This window comes from Siphateles boraxobius, unplaced genomic scaffold (genome assembly GCF_051911475.1).
Source record: "Siphateles boraxobius isolate OS27281-9 unplaced genomic scaffold, OSU_SipBor_1 77, whole genome shotgun sequence".
In the NCBI taxonomy this organism is placed as follows: Eukaryota; Metazoa; Chordata; class Actinopteri; order Cypriniformes; family Leuciscidae; genus Siphateles; species Siphateles boraxobius.
Window position 1 is genome coordinate 382,854 of NW_027509205.1, and position 21,415 is coordinate 404,268.

At 40.4% G+C, this 21,415-nt stretch overlaps 1 protein-coding gene, 2 long non-coding RNA genes and 1 pseudogene across 3 annotated transcripts; 1 reads left to right on the forward strand and 3 right to left on the reverse strand.

The window, feature by feature from the left end:
• The first annotated feature begins 5,945 nt into the window (after positions 1-5,945).
• LOC143727441 (U2 spliceosomal RNA) lies at positions 5,946-6,164 on the forward strand (annotated as a pseudogene).
• A 3,832-nt stretch (positions 6,165-9,996) lies between these two features.
• Positions 9,997-12,570, reverse strand: LOC143725489 (uncharacterized). Its single transcript, XM_077217938.1, has 6 exons — positions 12,507-12,570; positions 12,224-12,341; positions 11,989-12,096; positions 11,736-11,903; positions 11,392-11,556; positions 9,997-10,498 (listed from the first exon to the last, which is right to left on the reverse strand). Exons 1-6 carry the CDS (start codon positions 12,567-12,569, stop codon positions 10,299-10,301), a joined length of 822 nt encoding a protein of 273 aa, XP_077074053.1. The 5' UTR covers position 12,570; the 3' UTR covers positions 9,997-10,298.
• A 49-nt stretch (positions 12,571-12,619) lies between these two features.
• Positions 12,620-14,698, reverse strand: LOC143725593 (uncharacterized). The gene is made up of 4 exons (XR_013198270.1): positions 14,639-14,698; positions 14,381-14,495; positions 14,226-14,288; positions 12,620-12,824 (listed from the first exon to the last, which is right to left on the reverse strand). It is a non-coding gene; the product is annotated as an uncharacterized LOC143725593 (long non-coding RNA).
• A 16-nt stretch (positions 14,699-14,714) lies between these two features.
• LOC143725594 (uncharacterized) lies at positions 14,715-15,850 on the reverse strand. The gene is made up of 3 exons (XR_013198271.1): positions 15,193-15,850; positions 14,991-15,100; positions 14,715-14,764 (listed from the first exon to the last, which is right to left on the reverse strand). It is a non-coding gene; the product is annotated as an uncharacterized LOC143725594 (long non-coding RNA).
• Positions 15,851-21,415: the final 5,565 nt, after the last annotated feature.

A 21,415-nucleotide genomic window follows, 5' to 3' on the forward strand; every position in this document is an offset into this window, starting at 1 on the left:
AGAATGGGAGCCTAAAACCGGATCAACTTGGCACAGTCCCAGATGAGCCAGGAGGAGGAGCGATCACTGAAGAAGATGCTCACCATGAAAATGCAGAGGTCAGCTTTGCTACTAATACCTCTTGTTCCTTACGTAGCAGCCTGAGACAGGTGATCACTACAATGCGAGAGGTGATTGAAGGCAGAAGTAAAATAACAGTGGTATGTTTTCTGCCCTCGACAGGACTACAGCTGGGAAGACCATGGCTGGACGATGGCTAGTTCCGATGGCTTTTAATGAGGCTGACAACCTAATGGTTGATCTGTTGGACAACATCGCTACAACCAAGTGCAGGTTGTTTAAACACTTTTTCAATAGTGTGTGCAATAATTTTTTTTTTTGCAAATTCTAAGCAACTACATGATGTTGACAAAAAATATGGTCAACTACTACATTTTCCACAATCGATCAAAATGGGCAAGTATTGTTTTAATGGCATACTTACTTGCGAATGTCCACTGAATGTCCAATGTAGCGTGTTAAACAAGATAGGGACCGTCTAAAAAGTTGTATTTTTTTTTCATGGTGTGCAAATAGACAACTACATTTTAGCCAACTACAGATGTACCAGCAAATATCTCTCACATAATGTGTTCTAATGCTGTTGATTGACCTTTAGCAACAATAAAAAGTGCATTATAATGATTGTGTTTAGGAAACCTGCCTCACTGTACACAAATATTTTTTAGAATCAAATTACATCAATTTACCAAAGTGATTTTTTTATTATCCAAAGTTTGTAGCATGTTCCTATTCACCAGACTGACTTACTACAGGTGAAATCTTGACAATACCTCCCTTACTGTACGTACAATAATAAAATGTTTATGAAAAAATTACTGTAATTCATCTAAAGTATTTTTTTGTGTTCCAAAGGCTGTAGTGCTTTACTAATGACCAGACTGACTTAATACAGGTGAAATCTTGACAATACCTCCCTTACTGTAATAATAATAATTCGTTACATTTATATTGCGCTTTTCTGGGTACTACAGTGCGTGTGGAGTTGAAGAAGGATACGGGAGATACGGTGAAACAGCGCTTCGGCAGAGATTTCTTTGTTAAAGAAATTTTGAAAGGTCTGTTCAACATCCAGCCCTCTGAAGTGTTTTGCCTGCAGGATTTTGTGGCTTCTGGCTTTATGGATTTAACTTTTTTTGTTCTGAAAGACTGCGTTGTTTTTTTTGAGGTCTGGAAAAAGAAAGAGGGACACATTATGTTGGAAGGCCTGCAGCTTCAGCCAGTCTTTACTCAGGAATTTATCCCGCTTACCATCCACATCTATAACCCCTTCGTGGAGGATGGGGATGTCCTGGCCTTTATTGCAAGGTATTGTGAGAATGTGAGAGGAGGGGAGCGTTTGAGAGATCGACATGGAATATGGAATGGGAAGAGGAGGTACTTGGTAAAGTTGAGATTGGACCCCTCTTCAGCTGGCAGCGTGGTGCACCCTCCTGGTAGTTTTTCAATAGGACCGAACAGAGGTTTCCTGCACTACCCGGGACAGCCTTTGTATTGCCGAAGGTGTGGAGGGCAGGGTCATATGAAAGTGGATTGCAAGGGAGAGAGATGCAGATTCTGTGGGAAGGCGGATCATGTGGCTGCGGCATGTAAAGCGCCTAAACATTGTAGTCTGTGTGGGAGCGAAGATCATTTATATCGAGGATGCCCAGCCAGAAAGAAGAGCTATGCCAGTTTATTTAAGGAGGGGGAAGACTTGCAAGTAGACCTGGAATCACTTCTTAGCAGGCCATCCATTTCATCGGTCAACCAAATGGCGAATGAAAAGAAAACAAACGAGGTGCAAGAGGCAGAGGAAAGCTTTGTAGGGCGCCAGGATAAAAGACCAGCTGCTGCAGAAGAGAATCAACTGTTGTATTCAGGAGCATCTCAGGAAAGAGAACAGTCACAAGGTATTGGACAAACCTGGCCAGACATCGATATTACTGAAGTCTTTTCCGGGACGGCTGCAGGGTCCGGTAATAGTGCCACCCAGGAGAAGTCACTTTCAGAAGACCCTGTCAGGTTCACATGGACACAACTTGATGCACTAGACATTATAACAACCGAGCAAAGCAGAGGTGATGACAGTACGATGGGAACATCAGGGGGAAGAGGACGTCGGCGGGAGGTGGAAGAAGATGGTGGAGGAGAAGAGGAAAGGGAAAGAAAATGCTCAAAGTTGGAAAAGGCCTTTGTGTCTTTAGAAGATTTGGTATCGTCGCATGACTCTGGGAAGGGGGTGGGAGGGGATAAAGGTTTTGAGGAGGAAGTTCTAGAGAAGGGAGATGAAGGGGGAGGGGGGATGGAGTGGGGAGAGTATGAGGAGACTAGAGATGATTCTCAGGGGTGGTCGGAGGTGGTATCTAGAAGGGCGAAGGGAAGTTCTAGGGGGGGAGGGGAAGGAGTTTTGGGTGGGCAGCCCTTGGGTACAGACTGGAAGGAATAAAGACTGTCATTTTAATTAAATTTCTTTTTTTCTCCTGCATGCCTGTAAAAAGGGGACTAAGGGTCGCCACTCTCAATGTAAGAGGTTTAAAGATGGCAAAGCGAAGGAGAGCTTTTTTTGAGTCTTTGAATTCGGTTTGTTTTGATATTATGTTTCTACAAGAATGTCATTTAGAAGGCAGCAGAGACGAATGTAATTTTTCAGAGGAGTGGGAAAGAGGTCCATCAGTGTGGGGGACGGGAAATGTTAAGGCAGATGGGGTGGGTATACTTTTCAACTCCCAAGAATGTACCATAGAAGGGAGTGGAATGGTAGTTCCTGGGAGGGTGCTATATGCTGATGTAAGATGGAGGGGTGTTAGTGTTAGATTGATTAATGTCTATGCTCCTAGTAAAAGAGAAGAAAGGGTGGGTTTCTTTAATTTTTTGAAACCTTTATTTTATACAAACCGGAAGGTTGTTCTGGGGGGAGACTTTAATGTCTCTTTGGATAAAGAACCAAAAGGGGATTTGGCTCACTTAATTAAACATTTTTCCTTTCGTGATTCCTTCAAGGCAGCAGGGGGAGGGTCGGAGGGCTTCACTTGGAGGAATAGTAGAGGGGATGCATCTCGTTTGGATTATGTGTTTTTGTCAGCGGGAGTTAAGGTGGAACAATTTGCTACGTTGCCCGTTTGGTTGTCTGATCATTGTATGATAAGGGTTGAGGTGGATGTTGGGGGCTCACAGAGGGGAAGAGGGTCTTGGAGGTTGAATAGGTCTTATCTTCAGGATGAGTGGTTCTGTCAAGTGTTTAGGCACCTATACAGGGCCTGGCAGAATTTGAAGGGTTTGTTTGCAACGCAGGCCCTGTGGTGGGAGGGAGTTAAAGAGAGAATAGCAAACTTCTGTAGGTGGTGGGGGAGGGCTAAGGCAGCGAAAAGGCGAGGGCTCATTAGTGGTTGGTTTAGCGAGATGCAGTCTTTATGGAATCGGGAGGGTAGGGAGGTAGCAGAGGTAGGGGGCAAGCTCCATGACATTCAGGGAAAAGTTAAAGACTTTTATATGAAAGAAGCAGAGAAATTTATGCTAGAAATGGGTGTAAGGAGACGGAATTTAGAGAAAGGGCCATCGAAATATTTTTTTGCTGCTGTAAAGAAACAGCAGCAGACGAAATGTATGGAGACCTTGAGGACAGAGAATGGAGATGTAACATCGACAGCTGAGATGTTGAGTACTGTAGAAGATTATTATAAACAGCTTTTTAGCCCTCGGGGTTCTTTAGATTCGTGGGCAAGAGTGTTTTTGGAATGTTTAGAGAATTCTTTGGAGAGTGAGGAAGCTGCGGCTTTGGAAGGGGAGGTGTCACGGCAGGAAGTAGAGAAGGCAATGTTAACACTTAGGAAAGGGACTGCTCCAGGTGGCGATGGGCTGCCAATTGAGCTATATTGCTCTTTTTGGCAACTTATTGGACAGGACCTGGTTGAGGTCTACAATGAGAGCCTGGCGGCTGGGTTACTCCCAGTTTCAATGAGGACAGGGCATGTCTCCCTTCTTTATAAGAAGGGGGACAAGGAAGATCTGGCAAACTGGAGGCCCATCACTCTGCTCACTACAGATTATAAGATCCTTGCGAAAGTCATAGCCCTGCGAATGAAGTCTGTGGTGGGGAGGGTAGTACATCCGGATCAGACCTGTGGGATACCAGGACGTGCTATTAGTTTGAATCTAACTGTAATAAGGGATGCTATAGGGTGGGCTGAGCAACGACAACTTCCGTTAGCGATCTTGAGCCTTGACCAAGAAAAGGCCTTTGATAGAGTTTGTCTCTCCTTTTTGTTCGAAATCCTTGAGAGGGTAGGTTATGGGGCAAGCATTAGAGCGTGGGTGTGTCTATTGTATGAGGGGGCCATGAGTAAATTCAAAGTTAATGGTTTCCTGACTGAGGCTGTGAAGCAGTTGGGAGGAGTAAGACAGGGTTGTCCCCTCTCCCCTCTTCTTTACATTTTGTTTTTAGAGCCCCTGGCGTCCCGGTTAAGAGCATGGCAGGGGTTCACAGGCCTGCACATGCCGGGTGCTGGAGGTAGGCGAGCAAAGGTATCAATGTACGCAGATGACATGACACTGTTTTTAACAACAGAGCAGGATTTTTTGGTATCAAATAGGATTTTAAGGGATTTTGGGAAGGCTACAGGGGCGAAAGTGAACATGTCAAAGTCATCCGTCATGTTTGTTGGGAAGTGGGCTAGGAGGGAAACTGCCTTTGAGGGATATAGTCTATGTGAAGATGGACTGAAAGTTTTGGGAGTATGTTTTTTCAGACAGAATAGTGCCAAGGAAAACTGGAAGGTTTTGATTGGGAAAATTCGCTCCAAAATAGGGCTTTGAAAACCAGAGAGCTCTCTCTGTCAGGGCGGGCTTTAGTGATAAAAGCGGATTTGTTGCCTACAGTCAATTATTTGGCATATGTTTTTCCTATTCCCTATGACTGCGGTCGTGAGTTGGAGGGGCTTGTTTTCTCCTTTTTGTGGAAGGGTGGGAGCGAGATGGTATCCAGGGCTCAGGTGGGTCAAGATATTAAGAAGGGTGGGAGGGGTGTGCCTTTTTTCACTTTGTGGGTTGCAGCTATTTTCACATCGTTTGTGGCGCGTCTAATTGTACAGACAAGGGTCCATAGAGCCTATTTTTTTGCAAGGTTCTGGGCAGCCTTCCCTTTGAGATCTTTGATTACATGGGACAGGCTGGTTCCGTGGTCTTTGGACAGGACGGAGGAATACCAGTGGCTGGCTAAATTTCTGCATCAACATCCTTGGTGCTTGGATCGGGGAATAGTGTTGAATCATAAAGAACTGTACACAGGTTTAAGGGAAAGGGGAAGGGAGGAAGGGGGATTAGAAAGACTTCTGCCGGTCAAGGTGAATTGGGCAATGCTGCAGCCTTCATATGTAGATGGGGCTTGCAGAGACCTTCATTGGTTGGGGGCCCTGGGACGCTTGCCAGTGAGAGAAAGGCTGTATCGACATGGACAAGGAAAGTCACCGTTATGCCCAATTGGGTGTGGGAGGGAGGAGACAATAGAACATGTTTTTTGGTCATGTCCAGTTTCCTCAGCTTTCTGGGCTTCATTGTATCAGTGGTGGAAGGGATGGAAGGGCCCTCCTTTAACCCGGAATCTGGTAATTTATGGGGAGGGTTTGGAGCGACAGAGGGCTGATTTGAGAAAAGTAGTGTGGATAATAATATCAGAAGGGAAGAGATTTTTGTGGAATCATAGGACCTCAATGTTAAGGGCAAAGCAATCAGGGCTGGTTTCTAAATCAATTCTTCAATGTGTATTGACAAGGGTACGAGTGCTGGTGGAAGAAGAGAGGATTAAGAGGGAAATAGAAAGATGTTTGAGTGGGAGGGAATGATAGGACTAAAAGGGGCCCTAGGTGACAACATGTTAGTAACCTTTGTGTTGAAATTTTGTATTGAAAAAACCTTTTAGTGCATGTATGTAAGGGATGGAATTTAATAAAAAAAAAAAAAAAAAAAAAAAAAAATCTGTTCTTATCAGTTTAATATCTGATACGTGCCCTACCCGGGCACCATATATTAAATAGATTTTTGGAACTGGGAGATGGAACAGGAGCTTGCTCCGTCCACTCCACGCATCGACCCGGTATTGCAGTACTTCTGGGAATGGTGCACCCCCCAAAACTGTGTTCAATGAAAGAGATGTTTTAGTCTTGTGTGGCAGCAGGTGTTAATGGACAACCTGGTCTCACAGGTTTCCGTGAAATGTCCACGTGCCCTTAACTCAAAATCCGTCGAAACAACACGGAATCGCCGCGAATTCCGTGATGCGGCCACGGATATAACTCCAACGCAAGTCAATGACACTCATCTTCCGTGGTCCACACACGGATACCCGTTTGAATGACGGAGTACCGATCTCACCCAACGGACGTGCTTTCTCATTTGGAAACGCAACATTTGAAGTTTTAGTTTCTTTTCCAACATCAAAAACCATAATGACCTATTGTTGCACTGTCCTGCCATCATACAAATTCCGTTTGTTTCAGTTAGCCTAACCGAAGTCCCGTGATGGCACCACGGACCTCAACAACCTGACCTCATGGACGTTGTAATGTGGCTGGCTTGTTTAGAAACTCAAGCTTTATGTCGACTCTGTTGCAATGGCATGTAATTAACTTGACATTTTGTCTCGTCCTGTCAGCATAAAATCCAGTTTGATGGCGTTTTACACCTATTGTTCGCTTGGCTACGGTCAGAATTAAAATCTGTGATAGGGGCACGGAGTGAGTCTGTGCTGAGACCACGGATAACTCCAGCGCAAGTCAATGACACTCATCTTCCGTGGTCCACACATGGATACCCGTTTGAGTGACGGAGTACCGATCTCACCCAACGGACGTGCTTTCTCATTTGGAAACGCAACATTTGAAGTGTTAGTTTATTTTCCAACATCAAAAACCATAATGAAATATTGTTGCACTGTCCTGCCATCATACACATTCCGTTTGTTTCAGTTAGCCTAACCGAAGTCCCGTGATGGCACCACGGACCTCAACAACCTGACCTCATGGACGTTGTAATGTGGCTGGCTTGTTTAGAAACTTAAGCTTTATGTCGACTCTCTTGCAATGGCATGTAATTGACTTGACGTTTTGTCTCGTCCTCATAAAATCCAGGTTGATGGCGTTTTACACCTATTGCTCGCTTGGCTACGGTCAGAACTAAAATCTGTGATATGGGCACGGAGTGAGTCTGTGCTGAGACCACGAATAACTCCAACGCAAGTCAATGACACTCATCGTCCATGGTCCACACATGGATACCCAGTGACGGAGTACAGATCTCACCCAACGGACGTGCTTTCTCATTTGGAAATGCAACATTTGAAGTGTTAGTTTCTTTTACAACAATAAAAGGCATAATAACGTTAACCTCTCTGTTATTGTGGCTATTGCACTGTCCTGCCATCATACAAATTCAGTTTGATTCTGTTAGCCTAACCGAAGTTCTGTTACTCACTGGAATCTGGATGTTTTAATGCGTTTGCTCATTTAATCATTAAATAATTAAGTCTTCAGGTCGACTGTTTTACAATGGCAATGCAGCCTACAACATTTACATTTGCTCCATCATTGTAAAATCCAATTTGATCACGTTTTCCATTTAGCATATCTTTACATTTCAGAGAAATGCTGTGCCTCTTGTGACATTACCACGGATCTGGAGTGGATCTGTGGTGGACCCACGGTCAACGTGGTCTTGTTCTATGAGTTGCTTTTGATGTTTACTCATTAAACTTGAATACTTCAGGTCAACTGTGTTACAATGGCGCTATTGCACTGTGCTATTATTTATTCTGTTTGATCCAGTTAACCTTCCATGGTCGACACACAGATTCCCTCAATAGCCTGATCTGGATGTTGGTTTATGCTGTCTGCTCATTGGCTTCAGGTCGACTTTACAATAAAAATGGGAAATGTAAGTGAACTGACATTTTGCCTGTCAAAATAAAATCCAGTTTGATCATGTTTTGCAGCCATTTCTTTGAATAGATTAAAAGAGAATTTGTAATGCAACCACAGATTCATCCGTGGGGAAAACAAGGACTACAAACTCAGGTTTCACTCAATTAAAATTTATTTTGTTTGTTAATTTCAAAATAATTAATTTTCATGGCGTTATTTTTTTTATTTTTATTTTTTCCACTGAAATCGTGTGATGGACCCATTAATCATTCTTGTCAAATTGAGTTAAATAGGACTATATGGTCACTGTCTAAAAAAAGGACATTGTTATTGTTTGGGCTACTCATGGATTACCAATGCATGAACATTCAGTCGGCGGAAAAGTGACCCTAAGCCTATGCACAATCCACATTAACAGGCAATCCATCCATAGTCATTACCTGATCTGTTAAATTAGGCAACATTAAAAGCATGGAATGCTTGTACAAGGGATTATTATTTGAGCAGTAGTGGTAGTGTGCTCATCCCCACATGTGCGGTGCAGGGCAAAAGGGGGCTGGATACAACTTAAAATAATGAGATGCCCGCACTCTGCTATTTTTCCCATAAATATTGTGCTGCAACGTTTTGACCCCGCATTTTTGCACAATAAAAGTATGAGAGAAATAGCAAAGTGCGGGCATCTAATTTTTAAAAATTATTACTCATGGATATTTCCACAAAACATGTGAACTAGTCAAGAAGGAATGAACTTACAGAGAAACAAGCATTGTGATATACAAAGTAGACAGGCCAATAATGCAGTGTAGACAGAAGTATACAGTTGGTTTACCGAACATGGCTAAGAGTAATGAAAATGAACTATAAATATGTGCAGTGAATTAGCAGTTACCATAGAAGAGCAGAATATGGATATGTAATATGAACAATGCATGAACAACATGATATGTGAAAAGTAGTATCTGTAACATTATAATAGTAGTAAGAATAATGTGTATGCAGTGTAAGAAAAACAAAATAAATATGGATATTCAGTATGAACCATATAGACATATGTACAGCTATGTGCAGTGTGGTAACAGTACCACTGTAGTGCAGAAACATTATTAGTAAGAATAAGTGTATGTTTCAGGATGAATAGTATGGAGAGCAGTAGAATACGGCTAGATATGTATAAGTGTAATTACAGTGTAAATGTACATAAACAGAACACAATGGGTCTCATTCATGAGACACGAGGAGGAGAAAAAAAAATTGTGTAAATCGTGTGTAAAGTGGTTCCGGCGTAAATTTTCGGATTAATTAAAATGTCCGTATTTTCCAAATGTTAGTTCGTACGAAAGAAATCTACACCTGCTGCCACGCGTAAATAGTGCGTTTAACATCAGAACGTTTAGCTCATAAGGCAGCATTTTAAATTCACCTTAATCGGGTACATGTTTACACATCATAAAAAAAAATAAAAAAAAATATATATATATATATATATATATACACACATATATGTGTGTGTGTGTGTGTGTGTGTGTGTGTGTGTGTGTGTGTGTGTGTGTGTGTGTAGTAATTGCGTACGGTTTTTCTTTTTACTTTTATGACGAGAGCCAGTAATAGCATCTGCAAATGGAACACAAGTCCGTAAGTCTTTTTTTATTATATTTTTTAAAACATTTTTTATATTCAAGCTGTTTATTCAATTTTATTTATTTTTTTAAAACTAGTCTGCAAGTCACAAGTGTTGCAGCCAAGCTTCATGTAGAACCATTTTCTTTTCACTTCTGGGACTGTTCGATTAACAGATGAAACTACATTAACTACATCTGTAATATGCTGCCAAGCATTTTTACCTAAAGCACTTAAGTAAAAGTATTATTACCTAAAAAAATCCTTTTTTTAGGACCGATACACCACTATGTACGCTTGAAAATAAAATGTGGCGTTTTGAATAAACTTCTGATAATAAAACGCTTTTGAGATGACATTGAAATCCTTCCTTTGGTGTCATAATATGATGCCCATATATAGTTGTCAGTCGGTTTTAATCGGCAGGATTTATGGTAATTGAGAGAATGAGCGTGCACGCACGTCCAATTTACAACATATTGGAATTCATTAACACACACACACTTCTGTGTAATCTGACGTTTTCAAAGTAGTTGTGAATCAGGAGAAGAATTTTCTGCAATGTCTCTTTATGCACAAATCACTCACATATTTACTTGTATATTTACGAACGTTTCATGAATGAGACCCTATGAGTGGGATTGGGCTTAAAAAAAAAAAAAAAAAAAGGAAAATGAAACACAAAGTTGACAGATTTTAAAAACAAAACATAGAGTGGTCTCTTTCCTAATCTTCTGACTCTGGACTACTAAGGTCATACTCGTCATCAGTGTCCGTACTGCATTCTGTGTCCTGTATCTGGAGGTCGTCAACTATAGCACTGTACGTGCTCACAGCATTTTGGAATAAACTCCCCAGTATGGAGGACCTCCGCATGAGGACACTTTTCCAACCAGATGCAGCATCCTCTGACATGTCACCAAAATCTGTAACATACATAAACATAAGAATTACAAGTATTGTTCCAAAATCATAGCATGTAGAGCCACATAGACAGAAACATTTGGTTGTTTGTCGCATGAAATCTTTAACAAGTGAAACAAGGACATTTAATTGTCATATACTGTGGTTACTGTGGGGGTTGAGGTGAGGATAGACCAAACAAAGTGTGAGGGTGGAGTATGGCTAATATGGGTGTGATGGCAGTGGGACAAAACTAAACAAATAGACTGTTACCAGCTCAACATGACTTTTTAGCACTCTGTACCTACCACTTTTGGTTACACCTCTGTTGAGGTTCCAACGATGATATGTAAATATTGGATATTGCTAAGTTGTCATTGTTATCTTCAGCATCGTAATGTCTGAGCATGCCCTCAGCAGCTATCTGTCAGTGTTAGCACGGACAGGACGGCTGATAAGAGTAAATATTGCCATCTCCCCAAAAATGTGTCTGTATTGTGATGATTACAGAATGCTGTTGATTTTATCTGCTATAGTCATTGCTGTTAACATCTTTTCCACGTTGGTGATGTTTACTTTAGTGGCGCTATAGCCACCAGTTACATTAAATGGTACTTTTATGCAGTGGTAAACAAAACGTCTGTAACCAGAGTACCGTAATTTCCCAACTATTAGCTGCAGTTTATATTGATTTTGCAAAATTTCTTCAGCTATGAGGTTAATACACGTGGGCAGTTAATATGGAAATAATATGGTTTTGTTTCTTTTAACTTGCATAAAACACTGTCCTGCGGCTTATACACAATGTGGCTAATACACAGGAAATTACTGTAGTCAAGTTGAGGCGAGTTGAGCAGTAGGAAAGGGACTAATATAGTGAGGGAAAAAAAGTAAAAAAATTCAGAATTTCACTTACAGCCCATTCTGATGTTCTCTTGAAGCTTATCCACTGCCTTTAACTCCTTTCGTAGAGACGTGATGTGCTGAGACATCTCCTTCACAAGGATGCTCTGCTCCTCCTCAAGCCGTCTAATTAGCATTGTTTGGTCAAAAACAGACCGTTTTAATCTGAAGGAGTGGCCTATGGGTAGAGGGAATTGATGGAAATATGAAAAAGTGATTTAGTATTCACAATTAAGTTACAAAACCAAACATACACATATAGATAGACAGATTGAGAGATAGAGAGAGTTTTTCATTGCTATACCATAGGCATGTTGGCATACATTTTAGAGAACATGTCAAGATAGGCTACCATACCATCCTCACTTCTCTCCCAAGGCAGGATGTAGTCCTCTGTCAAATTGGAAGCTAATTCCCCATCAATCGTATCCTCTGCAATAGTATTGTAGAGTCCAATCTTTTGTCTTAGTTTTTTTTTTAATTCTCTTATTTTTCTTCTCTTTCTTTGTCTGGTCTGGTTGCTATCTGCAAAGTGAAACAATAAAACTCTAAGGAAAACAGAGTTTTTGTTTGCATTTGCAATGTGCCATTTCAATATTTGTCAACCAACCATGCTGACGATAGAGGTCCTGCTTCTTGCGTAGCAGGGCCACTATGATACTTTCTATCTCAGCCCTGAGATCCTCTGTTGCTCCCTGTTGTGTTGTGCTACCTGGCTCTGAATAGGTAACACAGTCAAGCGATAGTTTCATTTGAAAGATTCTGATCACCTTATGTAGTTCATATTTGAACAAAGTAATTAACAGTTGTATTTCTGAAGAGTCCGAGCACTGTGCATGATTTACCTGTGATTGCCCACTCCTGAACATCACACACCCACTGCTGTGCTGTTTGTTCAGTGATGCCATTCCTCTGGCGGAAATCACTGAAGCTGGCAGCTTCCAGCTTTGCCCTCTCTGAGATCTTTAAATCACACACACAAAATTCAGGATCAAGAAATTCCTTAATCTACAGTTTAGAAATCAGTGTATGAATGAGCTTATTACAGATGGCCAGACTCCAGCTACACTGTTTGTTATCAAAATGTATGTTGTGTCAGGCAAGAGGAACATAGCAAAATGTCCTTACCTTGATGTATCTGTTGGCCAAGACCTTGTGAAGGTTTGCTGTCTTTTTTTTGTTCCACCCCATGGCCTGTTCCACCCCAATCTCTCCCTGATTGAAAAAATAAATCTGTATGAGTGATTGGATCAGTTTAAATGGGAAATACCATTGCAGTTAGACATGACTTAATACAACAATTACTTTAGTGAGAGGAGAACAGGAAAATGACATTTTAGAAGTCAGAAATACCTCATCACAGTGTATGGTTTGTCATATGTCATACCAACCTGCCTTTGTCATGTATTTAGTGACAAGAGCTGCCCTGGAGAGGAAGCTGTTTACCTAGATGTAAAAACAATACAGAAATTAATGTATTCCCATTACTTAGCAAAAAAAAAAAAACACGTAGCCATATTATTAGTATTTTTTTTATAATATCTGATTGTCAATTAGCTCTCCCCCTTGTAATGCCATGGAAACTAAAACGAACACACCCTTTCAGTGGTCTCCATACACAACCAAATTGGCAAGATCGAGCCGGATTGGGAATTGGGAACAACCTTGGATATTATAGTGACATGCATAGCCAACTGGGTCTACATTGGGGGCTGGGGTGTTAACAGTGGCCCAGTGGTTAGGGCCTTTGGCAGATGACTGGTTTGAATGCCGACCAGGATGAAAGTGGTTGTGCGGAAAGTGAAATTTGTCGTGGAAATCGGTTAAACATCGCTGTCCTGTACACATCCACGGTTAAGGTGCCCTTGAGCAAAGCACCAAAACCTTTACTGCTTTCCGGACACCTTAACAGATGACTGCCCACTGCTTTGAGTTAGTGTGTCACCTCACTGTGTGCTGTGTATGTGTGTCACTAATCCACGCTCCACGGATGGGTTTAAAGCAGACACTGAATTTCCCGAACAGGATCAAATGTGTGCAGGCTATATACTTAAAGCAGGGATGGGCAACTTCAGTCCTGGAGGGCCACAAACCTACGGAGTTTAGCTCCAACCCTGAAAAAAAAAATCACCTGCCTGTAACTTTCTAGTAATCCTGAAGACCTTGATTAGCTTGTTCAGGTGTGTTTGATTAGGGTTGAAGCTAAACTCTGTAGGACAGTGGCCCTCCAGGACCGAAGTTGCCCATCCCTGACTTAAAGGGATAGTTCACCCAAAAATGAAAATTCTGTCAGTATTTACTCACCCTCAAGTTGTTCTAAACCTCTATGTGTTTATTTGTTTTGCTGAACACAAAGGAAGATATTTGGAAGAATGTTTTAATCAAACAGATCTCAATCCCCATTGACTTCCATATAGTAGGAAAAAATACATACTATGGTAGTCAATGGGGATTGAGATCTGTTTGATTAAAACATTCTTCCAAATATCTTCCTTTGTGTTCAGCAGAACAAATAAACACATAGAGGTTTGGAACAACTTGAGGGTGAGTAAACGATGACAGAATTTTCATTTTTGGGTGAACTATCCCTTTAAATGGTGCAGCTCAGAAGGAACATAGCTTGAAATAGTGATACAACATTTATACAGCTACACTGCTGACTTCACTTTTTACTCAGACATAATGGGTGTTGCAACTGCAGTTCAGAAGATGCCCTGATGGTCACTCTAACATGCATAGATCTTTGTTTGATATCCTGATGTACTTTATCCTTCACACTCTGCTTATCTCACATGTATCAGTGAAGTCTCCTATGTCCATATAGTTACTAAGTCAGTAATAACATACCTGCTCAACTTCCTCTCCGACAGTGTTCCCTGCTCCATCCTGATTCCTGCCACCCCATCTCACCTGTAACAGTGATTTATCATTACCTTCTAATGGTAAAAGTGTAATGTAATGTATTGTATTAAACTTGCTCCATTTACAGTCATTTCAGGTACCTCGCATTTTGCTGTGTGCGCTTTGGCATGCATGACACTCAGAAATGGCTTCATTTCCATCAACGGCTGCATATCAGTGAAATTATCAGCCACCTTGCTTAGGTAGGGCCAGTACCTAGAAAACAAGAGCATCATTAGTGGGTATTACCAACACAATTTGCTTGGAAATCAATCTAAAACTACGACTGAGACTAAAACATTCAGGTATGTGTCATTTGATATACAGTAGGTTTACCAAATCTGACCAAGAGAAGTTACCTGCAGATAACATCCATTGCGAAGAAGGTAACATTTGCCCTCTCTGCCATGTCCTTTTGAATAAACTTTGGATATGCGAAGATTTCTCCACGGTAGTGGTTCAGGGCACGCAATAATATCCCGTGTCTGATTGATAAGAGACAATGAGGTTAGTAATGATCAACATACACAAAGAGTTGCTCAAAATCCTCACGCACACACTAACACACACTTTCTTCTTCTCTCATACACACACAGTCACATTTCTTGTTTTTACTTTACATCAAAAAATTACATTCAGATGAATAAATAGATTAGTGTCCACAACATGAATGACAATGTACAAGAACACTCTCCTGAAATACGAACACACCTGCAAACTGCCACCTGAATGCCCTCTTCATCAATTTTTGAGGAGGATTTGTTGGATGTCTCCTTACTCGCCTTGAACCTCGACACCCCACACGTCCCACTGTCATTTGCCTGTGAAGTCAGCAGTTACTCATTTCAACAAATATACACACACATCTTACACACATAAATAAACAGATTATGGTATGCAGAATCAAACTTACTCTTGCCCCGCTGCTTCCTCTGATTTTCTCCAGAAAGGTCAGAACTTCATCATCTTTGGCTATAAACAAGCCCTCATATAAAGACGGTTCCTCGGTTCTGTACAAATGATCACAAAATACCTAATTTAACTAACGCAGTAAACGCACATTACTCTACATGCAACTATTTCAATGACAATGTTCTTGTTAAATATAATTATAAATCGACTGTGTAGTCTTTACATACCCTCTTGATTTTCAGAAGCGGTAATGTTTTCGGTTGCCATCACAACACACTGCCAACATATCAGGTTGACAGGCTGGACAGCAAAAAGAGTCAACTTCTGACATCATGTCCTCTGAATGTTTGCATAGGCAATATTCAAAATAGCTCTTTTGAAACATATCCGCACAGATTTTCCCCATCTATGCAATGAAAAAGAACAATGGATTTAGGAAAAAAAAAAAAAAACACATACCCACAAAATTACAAATACAGTCATAATTGTGTGTTACAATGTGATTCAGGCAGACTAACCCTTCCTCCTTGAACAGACTGGTGCTCCAACAGCTTTAAAAAAGCATGTCTTGAAAGCGAGGGAGCTGACAGTTTCATGTTAGAGAAAGCCTCAAACACTTCAAATGCATACAACGTTTGGCAGTTTGTGGTGCTTGGCCAATAATTGTACTGCATAAGGTCTTTTACCCCTGGAGTCCATTCAGTCTTGCACTTTGGACAGACCTTTCGAGGTAAAGACACCTCATATCGTCCTGTCAAAAAAAGAAACACATAGGGATGTCAATTTTCGGTCTCGTTCAAATTAACGATCGATTAATCGTTAGCCTTAATACTGCAATATGTGTCATATAGCCAACAGCAGGACAGGGTCTGTAAATGCTGCTCATCACCAAATTAAAGAGAATGTTTTTTTTTTATCTAAGTAAAGGGCTAGTAGGATTGTAAAATATATCGATGTGATTGATAATTAAATTACTTATTTAATAATCAAATAAAAAGACTATAAAACGTCATGTGTCACCAACCGCCTCAGATGTGCTTGTCAGAATGTGTGACTGTTGTGGACGTGCTCTTCCTGGAACAACGCACTGAAAACAGCAACTAAACCCAATGACTTCACAACGAATTAATAAAATAGTGTTCTCATGTTATGTGATATGACAGTCCCAAATTAATCATGGTTATTATTAGTCGTGCATTCTCCTTGAGCGGCGCGCGCTGACTAAATAACCGTTGAGCACTTTGCTAGTGCGTTTTTTTAACTCAAAGAAACACATCCTATGAGATTAATCAGATATATACGAAATAAACATAATATTACTATTTATATCTGCACAAAATGACGTGAATGCACAAGTGAACTTGAACTAGGCCTAATGTTACGTGCCATTCAGAATGACTCATGTTGTGGACACGCTCTTCCAGTAACAACGCGACACAGCAACTAAACCAAAAAATTTCACAGTGTTTTATTCCAATATTGTTTTCTTTATAATGTTATGTAATGTGACCATTGTCGTTTGAGCCGTATGAATGCCGTTTGAGCAGCGCGCGCTAAAGATTATTAACCAAATACATCCAATATGAGATAAAGCAGATACAGATAGGTGCAACTTAAACTAAACTATTACAATTTACATTTCCACAAATCATAAGGCTGCGAATGCACACGCCAACTTATTGTTATGATGAAGGCATAAAATAGTCCCAAACAAAACTCGGCACGCTCGCTTACATGTTTCGCGGTGGAGCAGCACGCACGCGCATGGTTAATCGATGATCGATAAGTTTTATCGATTAAATGTCTTATCGACGATTAATCGATCGTCGATTAATCGTTGACATCCCTATATTAAACTAACAGGGCTCCAGACTAACTTTTCCACTGGTTGCACTGGTGCTACCAACTTTCTCAGTTGGTCGCACCAGCATATGATTTGGTCGCACCTTTTTTTCTTTTTCTTTTTTTGCTACATGCCATGGGATTAATCAATGCATGCTGATGAATAGTGGTTTTAATGGACCAAGGCTAGCAAAGGCTTTCTGGGTTGCAGCAGAAATACCTGTAATATATTAATTATCATTGCCAAATTTCAGGATTTTCATGGATTTTGGACAGTAATTTTAATCTGTAATTTTAAGCATTTTACATTTGAATTATATACAATCTATCTATTTACATTTGAATCATATTCTATCTATCTATCTATCTATCTATCTATCTATCTATCTGTCTATTATCATCTTTCTATCTTTTAAAAATCATTAAACATTCAAATGTATGCATTACATTTTAAAAGATTAGAGTATTATAATAAACTGATACAGATTTTTCGTTATCAAAGTTTATAGTTGTAACAAAAAGCAGAAATCTCACACTCCTTACCTTCTGCATTTTATAATAATTTCCTTTTCCTCTGTCGAGCGATCATGAGAGTAATCGCTCGACAGAGGAAAATATAACCGCTGAAAAGACGTAGGAGGAAGGGGCTCTGTGATTCGTGAGACCATTTTTATTTTCCTTAATTTGTGAATTCGTAATTGGCGCGTTTCACCATCAGTGTGCAATGCGCGTGACGTCTACGTTCGTCAATAAATAAACTGCACGTGTCTTGCGGAAGAACATTGTAGACGGAACTTCTCTCCGTTAATGTCTATAGCGATTCAAGCAGGCACTGGGCTACTCCGCAGCCGAGTCGACCCCGGGATAAAATAGTCCGAATATAAACACTTATTATAGGCGTACCGTAGTGATTCAGAATAAGTCAAAAACACGGTTTGGAAAATGGATTCATGATGTAGCCTACTCGTTCATTTTGAACATAAGTTACGGACTGCAGCAGCTGATACAACGGCATTCTGTTGCTCAAGCGTCCACTCGCACAAATGCGACCACATAACATTTTAACTCGCACATTCTCAAAAAATGGTCTGGAACCCTGACTAAGGATGTTTCATAGACACAATTGTGGTGAAGGGGATTGATAATAGTCATTTGACATGGCACTTGACATTAAAATGTCAATTGATGAAGTGAAACTGCTTTGCTATGCTTGCAGACGTTAAGTTGGTGTGCAAGTTCTGTGGTACTGAAACAAAAAGTGTGACTTCCAGAACATACCATTCATGGTGACCAGTGAGATCTGCCTCCCAGTGGTGACCACAGTCTCTTCCGTGCACCCACATAATCCCTTTTGGTAGGGCAAAGGCAACTGACATACTGCAACACAGAAAATTGTTATTTATTTTTTGTTATTTATTTTTTGGAATTACTCTTAACTAGTTAATGGAAAATGTTGGATGAACATACCTTGCTCACAAAAGTGAGGCTGGCCATTCCCATCCACCACCACAGCTTTTGTTGGTGGAATAGGCTCTAGGTAGCCATGAAATATTGCCATCCTGCCATGGAAGATTTGCCTCCTGTGGACCTCTTTGTCACACTTGCCACAGAGGTATTCGAAGTCCAGTGGGACACACTCCAAACATCGAATCAAGGTCCCTCATGGCATTTCTGGCATATTTGCCTTAATACTCTCTGTGCCGAGAGTTTGGCATCAAGGAGTACTGGCCTTGCTTCCTTAGCTCTTGCTCCAGCGAGTACCTGACGTTGTGTCCAGGTTGTGCCTGCTGTTGCCACTGGAACTTCAAGAGAGGCAAGAGTACCCCTTAACTCTTGAAGACGATTTTCTGAAAAATAAAACAACTGTTTAACCATCTTTATGTTTTGGGGACGCATAATTCAAATTCAGTTTGACCATGGAACATTCAGTTGGTTGAATGCTTTTTTTGACTTGTCCATGTATTACAGTAAAAACAACATTATAAAGTGATAGCCTCCGCCCCCACCACCACACACACACACAAACAGGCGTAATGGTTTTTATACTGTACAAACTGTATATTCTATCCCCTTACCCTATACCTACCCATCACAGGAAACATTCTGCATTTTTACATTTAAAAAAAACATTACTTAGTATGATTTATACGCTGTTTTCCTCATGTAGGTGATTTCAGGTTTTACTATACTTGTTGGGACATTTGGTCCACACAATGTAATATAAACATGAACACACACACACACACACACATAAACGGAGACATACAAATACTCACCGAGACTTGCAGTCAATTCTAGTCCTTCTATCGGGACTTCTTCAATCACTGGGTTCACGGAAGCTGCAGAGGCAAATAATTTGGGTTGTCTATTCTATCAGACTCTTGAAGTATCATTCATTTTTTAGTTTTTATAATTGCCCCAAAAAATCCAAATATCCATCTGTCAAATGGGGTTAACATAACACCATATTTCCACCCACTGATCATTTGTTTATAATCTTTATTATTTAACCATGATAACAGTGCAGTGCACAACAAACCTGATGCATGTGTTGGTGATTTGTGACGTTTGTGACGTCGCCTTGTGACCACTTGATTTGTGACTGCTCTCTTTCTCCTTTTTTTTTTCGGAGGAACGGAAGGGTTTCCCATCGCAGCCTACATGACAATAACAGCAACATCTTCAGATACAATATCAAGATTGTAAACTTATAATTTTCATTGGATTACTCAAACAACAGCAATAGCAAATTTAATACAATTGTGAGTAAGCTAATAAAAATTTCTCACCTGGGCCTCAAGGAGTAGCGCATGACTGATTTCAGCATCTATGTGGTCCCTGACCTCAGCGGGATCCGCAAAAAGCATGTTTTTTTTGGACATGGCTGGACAATTGACACACAAAACAGATACACAGAATACAGGAGAGTGTGTGTGTGTGTGTGTGAGAGAGAGAGAGAGAGAGAGAGAGAGAGAGAGAGAGAGAGAGAGAGAGAGAGAATCAGTTAAAGAGAGAGAGAATGAGAGAGATGAGAGAGAATGAGAGAGACAAGAGAGAGTGAGAGAGAGAGAATGAGAGAGATGAGAGAGAATGAGAGAGACAAGAGAGAGTGAGAGAGAGAGAATGAGAGAGATGAGAGAGAATGAGAGAGACAAGAGAGAGTGAGAGAGAGAGAGAATGAGAGAGATGAGAGAGAATGAGAGAGACAAGAGAGAGTGAGAGAGAGAGAATGAGAGAGATGAGAGAGAATGAGAGAGAGAATGAGAGAGATGAGAGAGAATGAGAGAGAGAGAATGAGAGAGAGAGAATGAGAGAGATGAGAGAGAATGAGAGAGACAAGAGAGAGTGAGAGAGAGAGAATGAGAGAATGAGAGAGACAAGAGAGAGTGAGAGAGAATGGCTCTTAAAAGTGCCTTTGTTTGTGTTTTTTGTAAAGCTATCTTTGAAATAATCTGTAACAAAGACAAAAAAACATTAAAATGTTTTTTAGAATAGTGAAATTAGTTAGATTTTAATAAAAACAATGCAGGGAATAAAGATCCACGTAACATCATGAATCTAATCGTCCGACTAACAAATCGCTCAATAAGCATTCTTGTTTAAAGTAAAAGTACACTTTTTTATCCCTGATTTGGAATTTTTTGGGGGTCAAAGTGTAGCGCGTAGGCATAGACATTTTTTTTTTTTAAATGCTAAAAATTTAAAAATGACTTGACACCCTTTCAGAAACTCCAGCAATCAGACTCAAACGCTCGACCAAACCTGATTAAACGCGCGCAATCAGAGCTAACGTTAGCACCTCCAGATAACATGAGACAAAACTGAATCTGATACAACATTTACATAATTGCAAGAGCATAACAGACATAAATTAATTTTCATGATGCAACCGACACTAATGTCAAGAAATATTTAGGTAATGAGCAACTTTGTTTGGTGCTTCGAAGAAAATAACAATACAAATTACACAGCCAGAGATAGCACATACCGACCTGTAGAATGTGAACGTCGCAATGACTGCAAAAAGGCGAATTCTGAGGTGTAGCCTGCAGAGGATATGACGTCTCGCCGCAATGGCAACATCATCTTAATATTACTATTACTAATTATTATTTATTTTTATTTTATCTCTGCAATTGTTGACTATGTGTTGTTTGGATAGGCATATCTGAACAGTTTCAAGATGGCAAAATTATTAGGAGTTTCGTTTCGGTCCACCTATTCAGATGTGTTTTTTTTTTTTTTTTTTACAAAAGGAGACATAATATCGGCTTAATAATAACATTTAATTGTGTAACCCAAAGTGGTGTAAACTACGCCTACTTGTTGTATTCATTCTGTGACAAGGTAGATAAGGCTCACATTTAGGATTATTAAACAAA

Coding starts and splice junctions, on each gene's coding strand:
- LOC143725489 (XM_077217938.1), bottom strand. CDS start 12,569: ATGGGGTGGAACAAAAAAAAGACAGCAAACCTTCACAAGGTCTTGGCC. Junction 12,097..12,223: donor TCAGGAGTGGGCAATCACAG/GTAAATCATGCA, acceptor TTACCTATTCAG/AGCCAGGTAGCACAACACAA. Junction 10,499..11,391: donor AGAGAACATCAGAATGGGCT/GTAAGTGAAATT, acceptor TGTATGTTACAG/ATTTTGGTGACATGTCAGAG.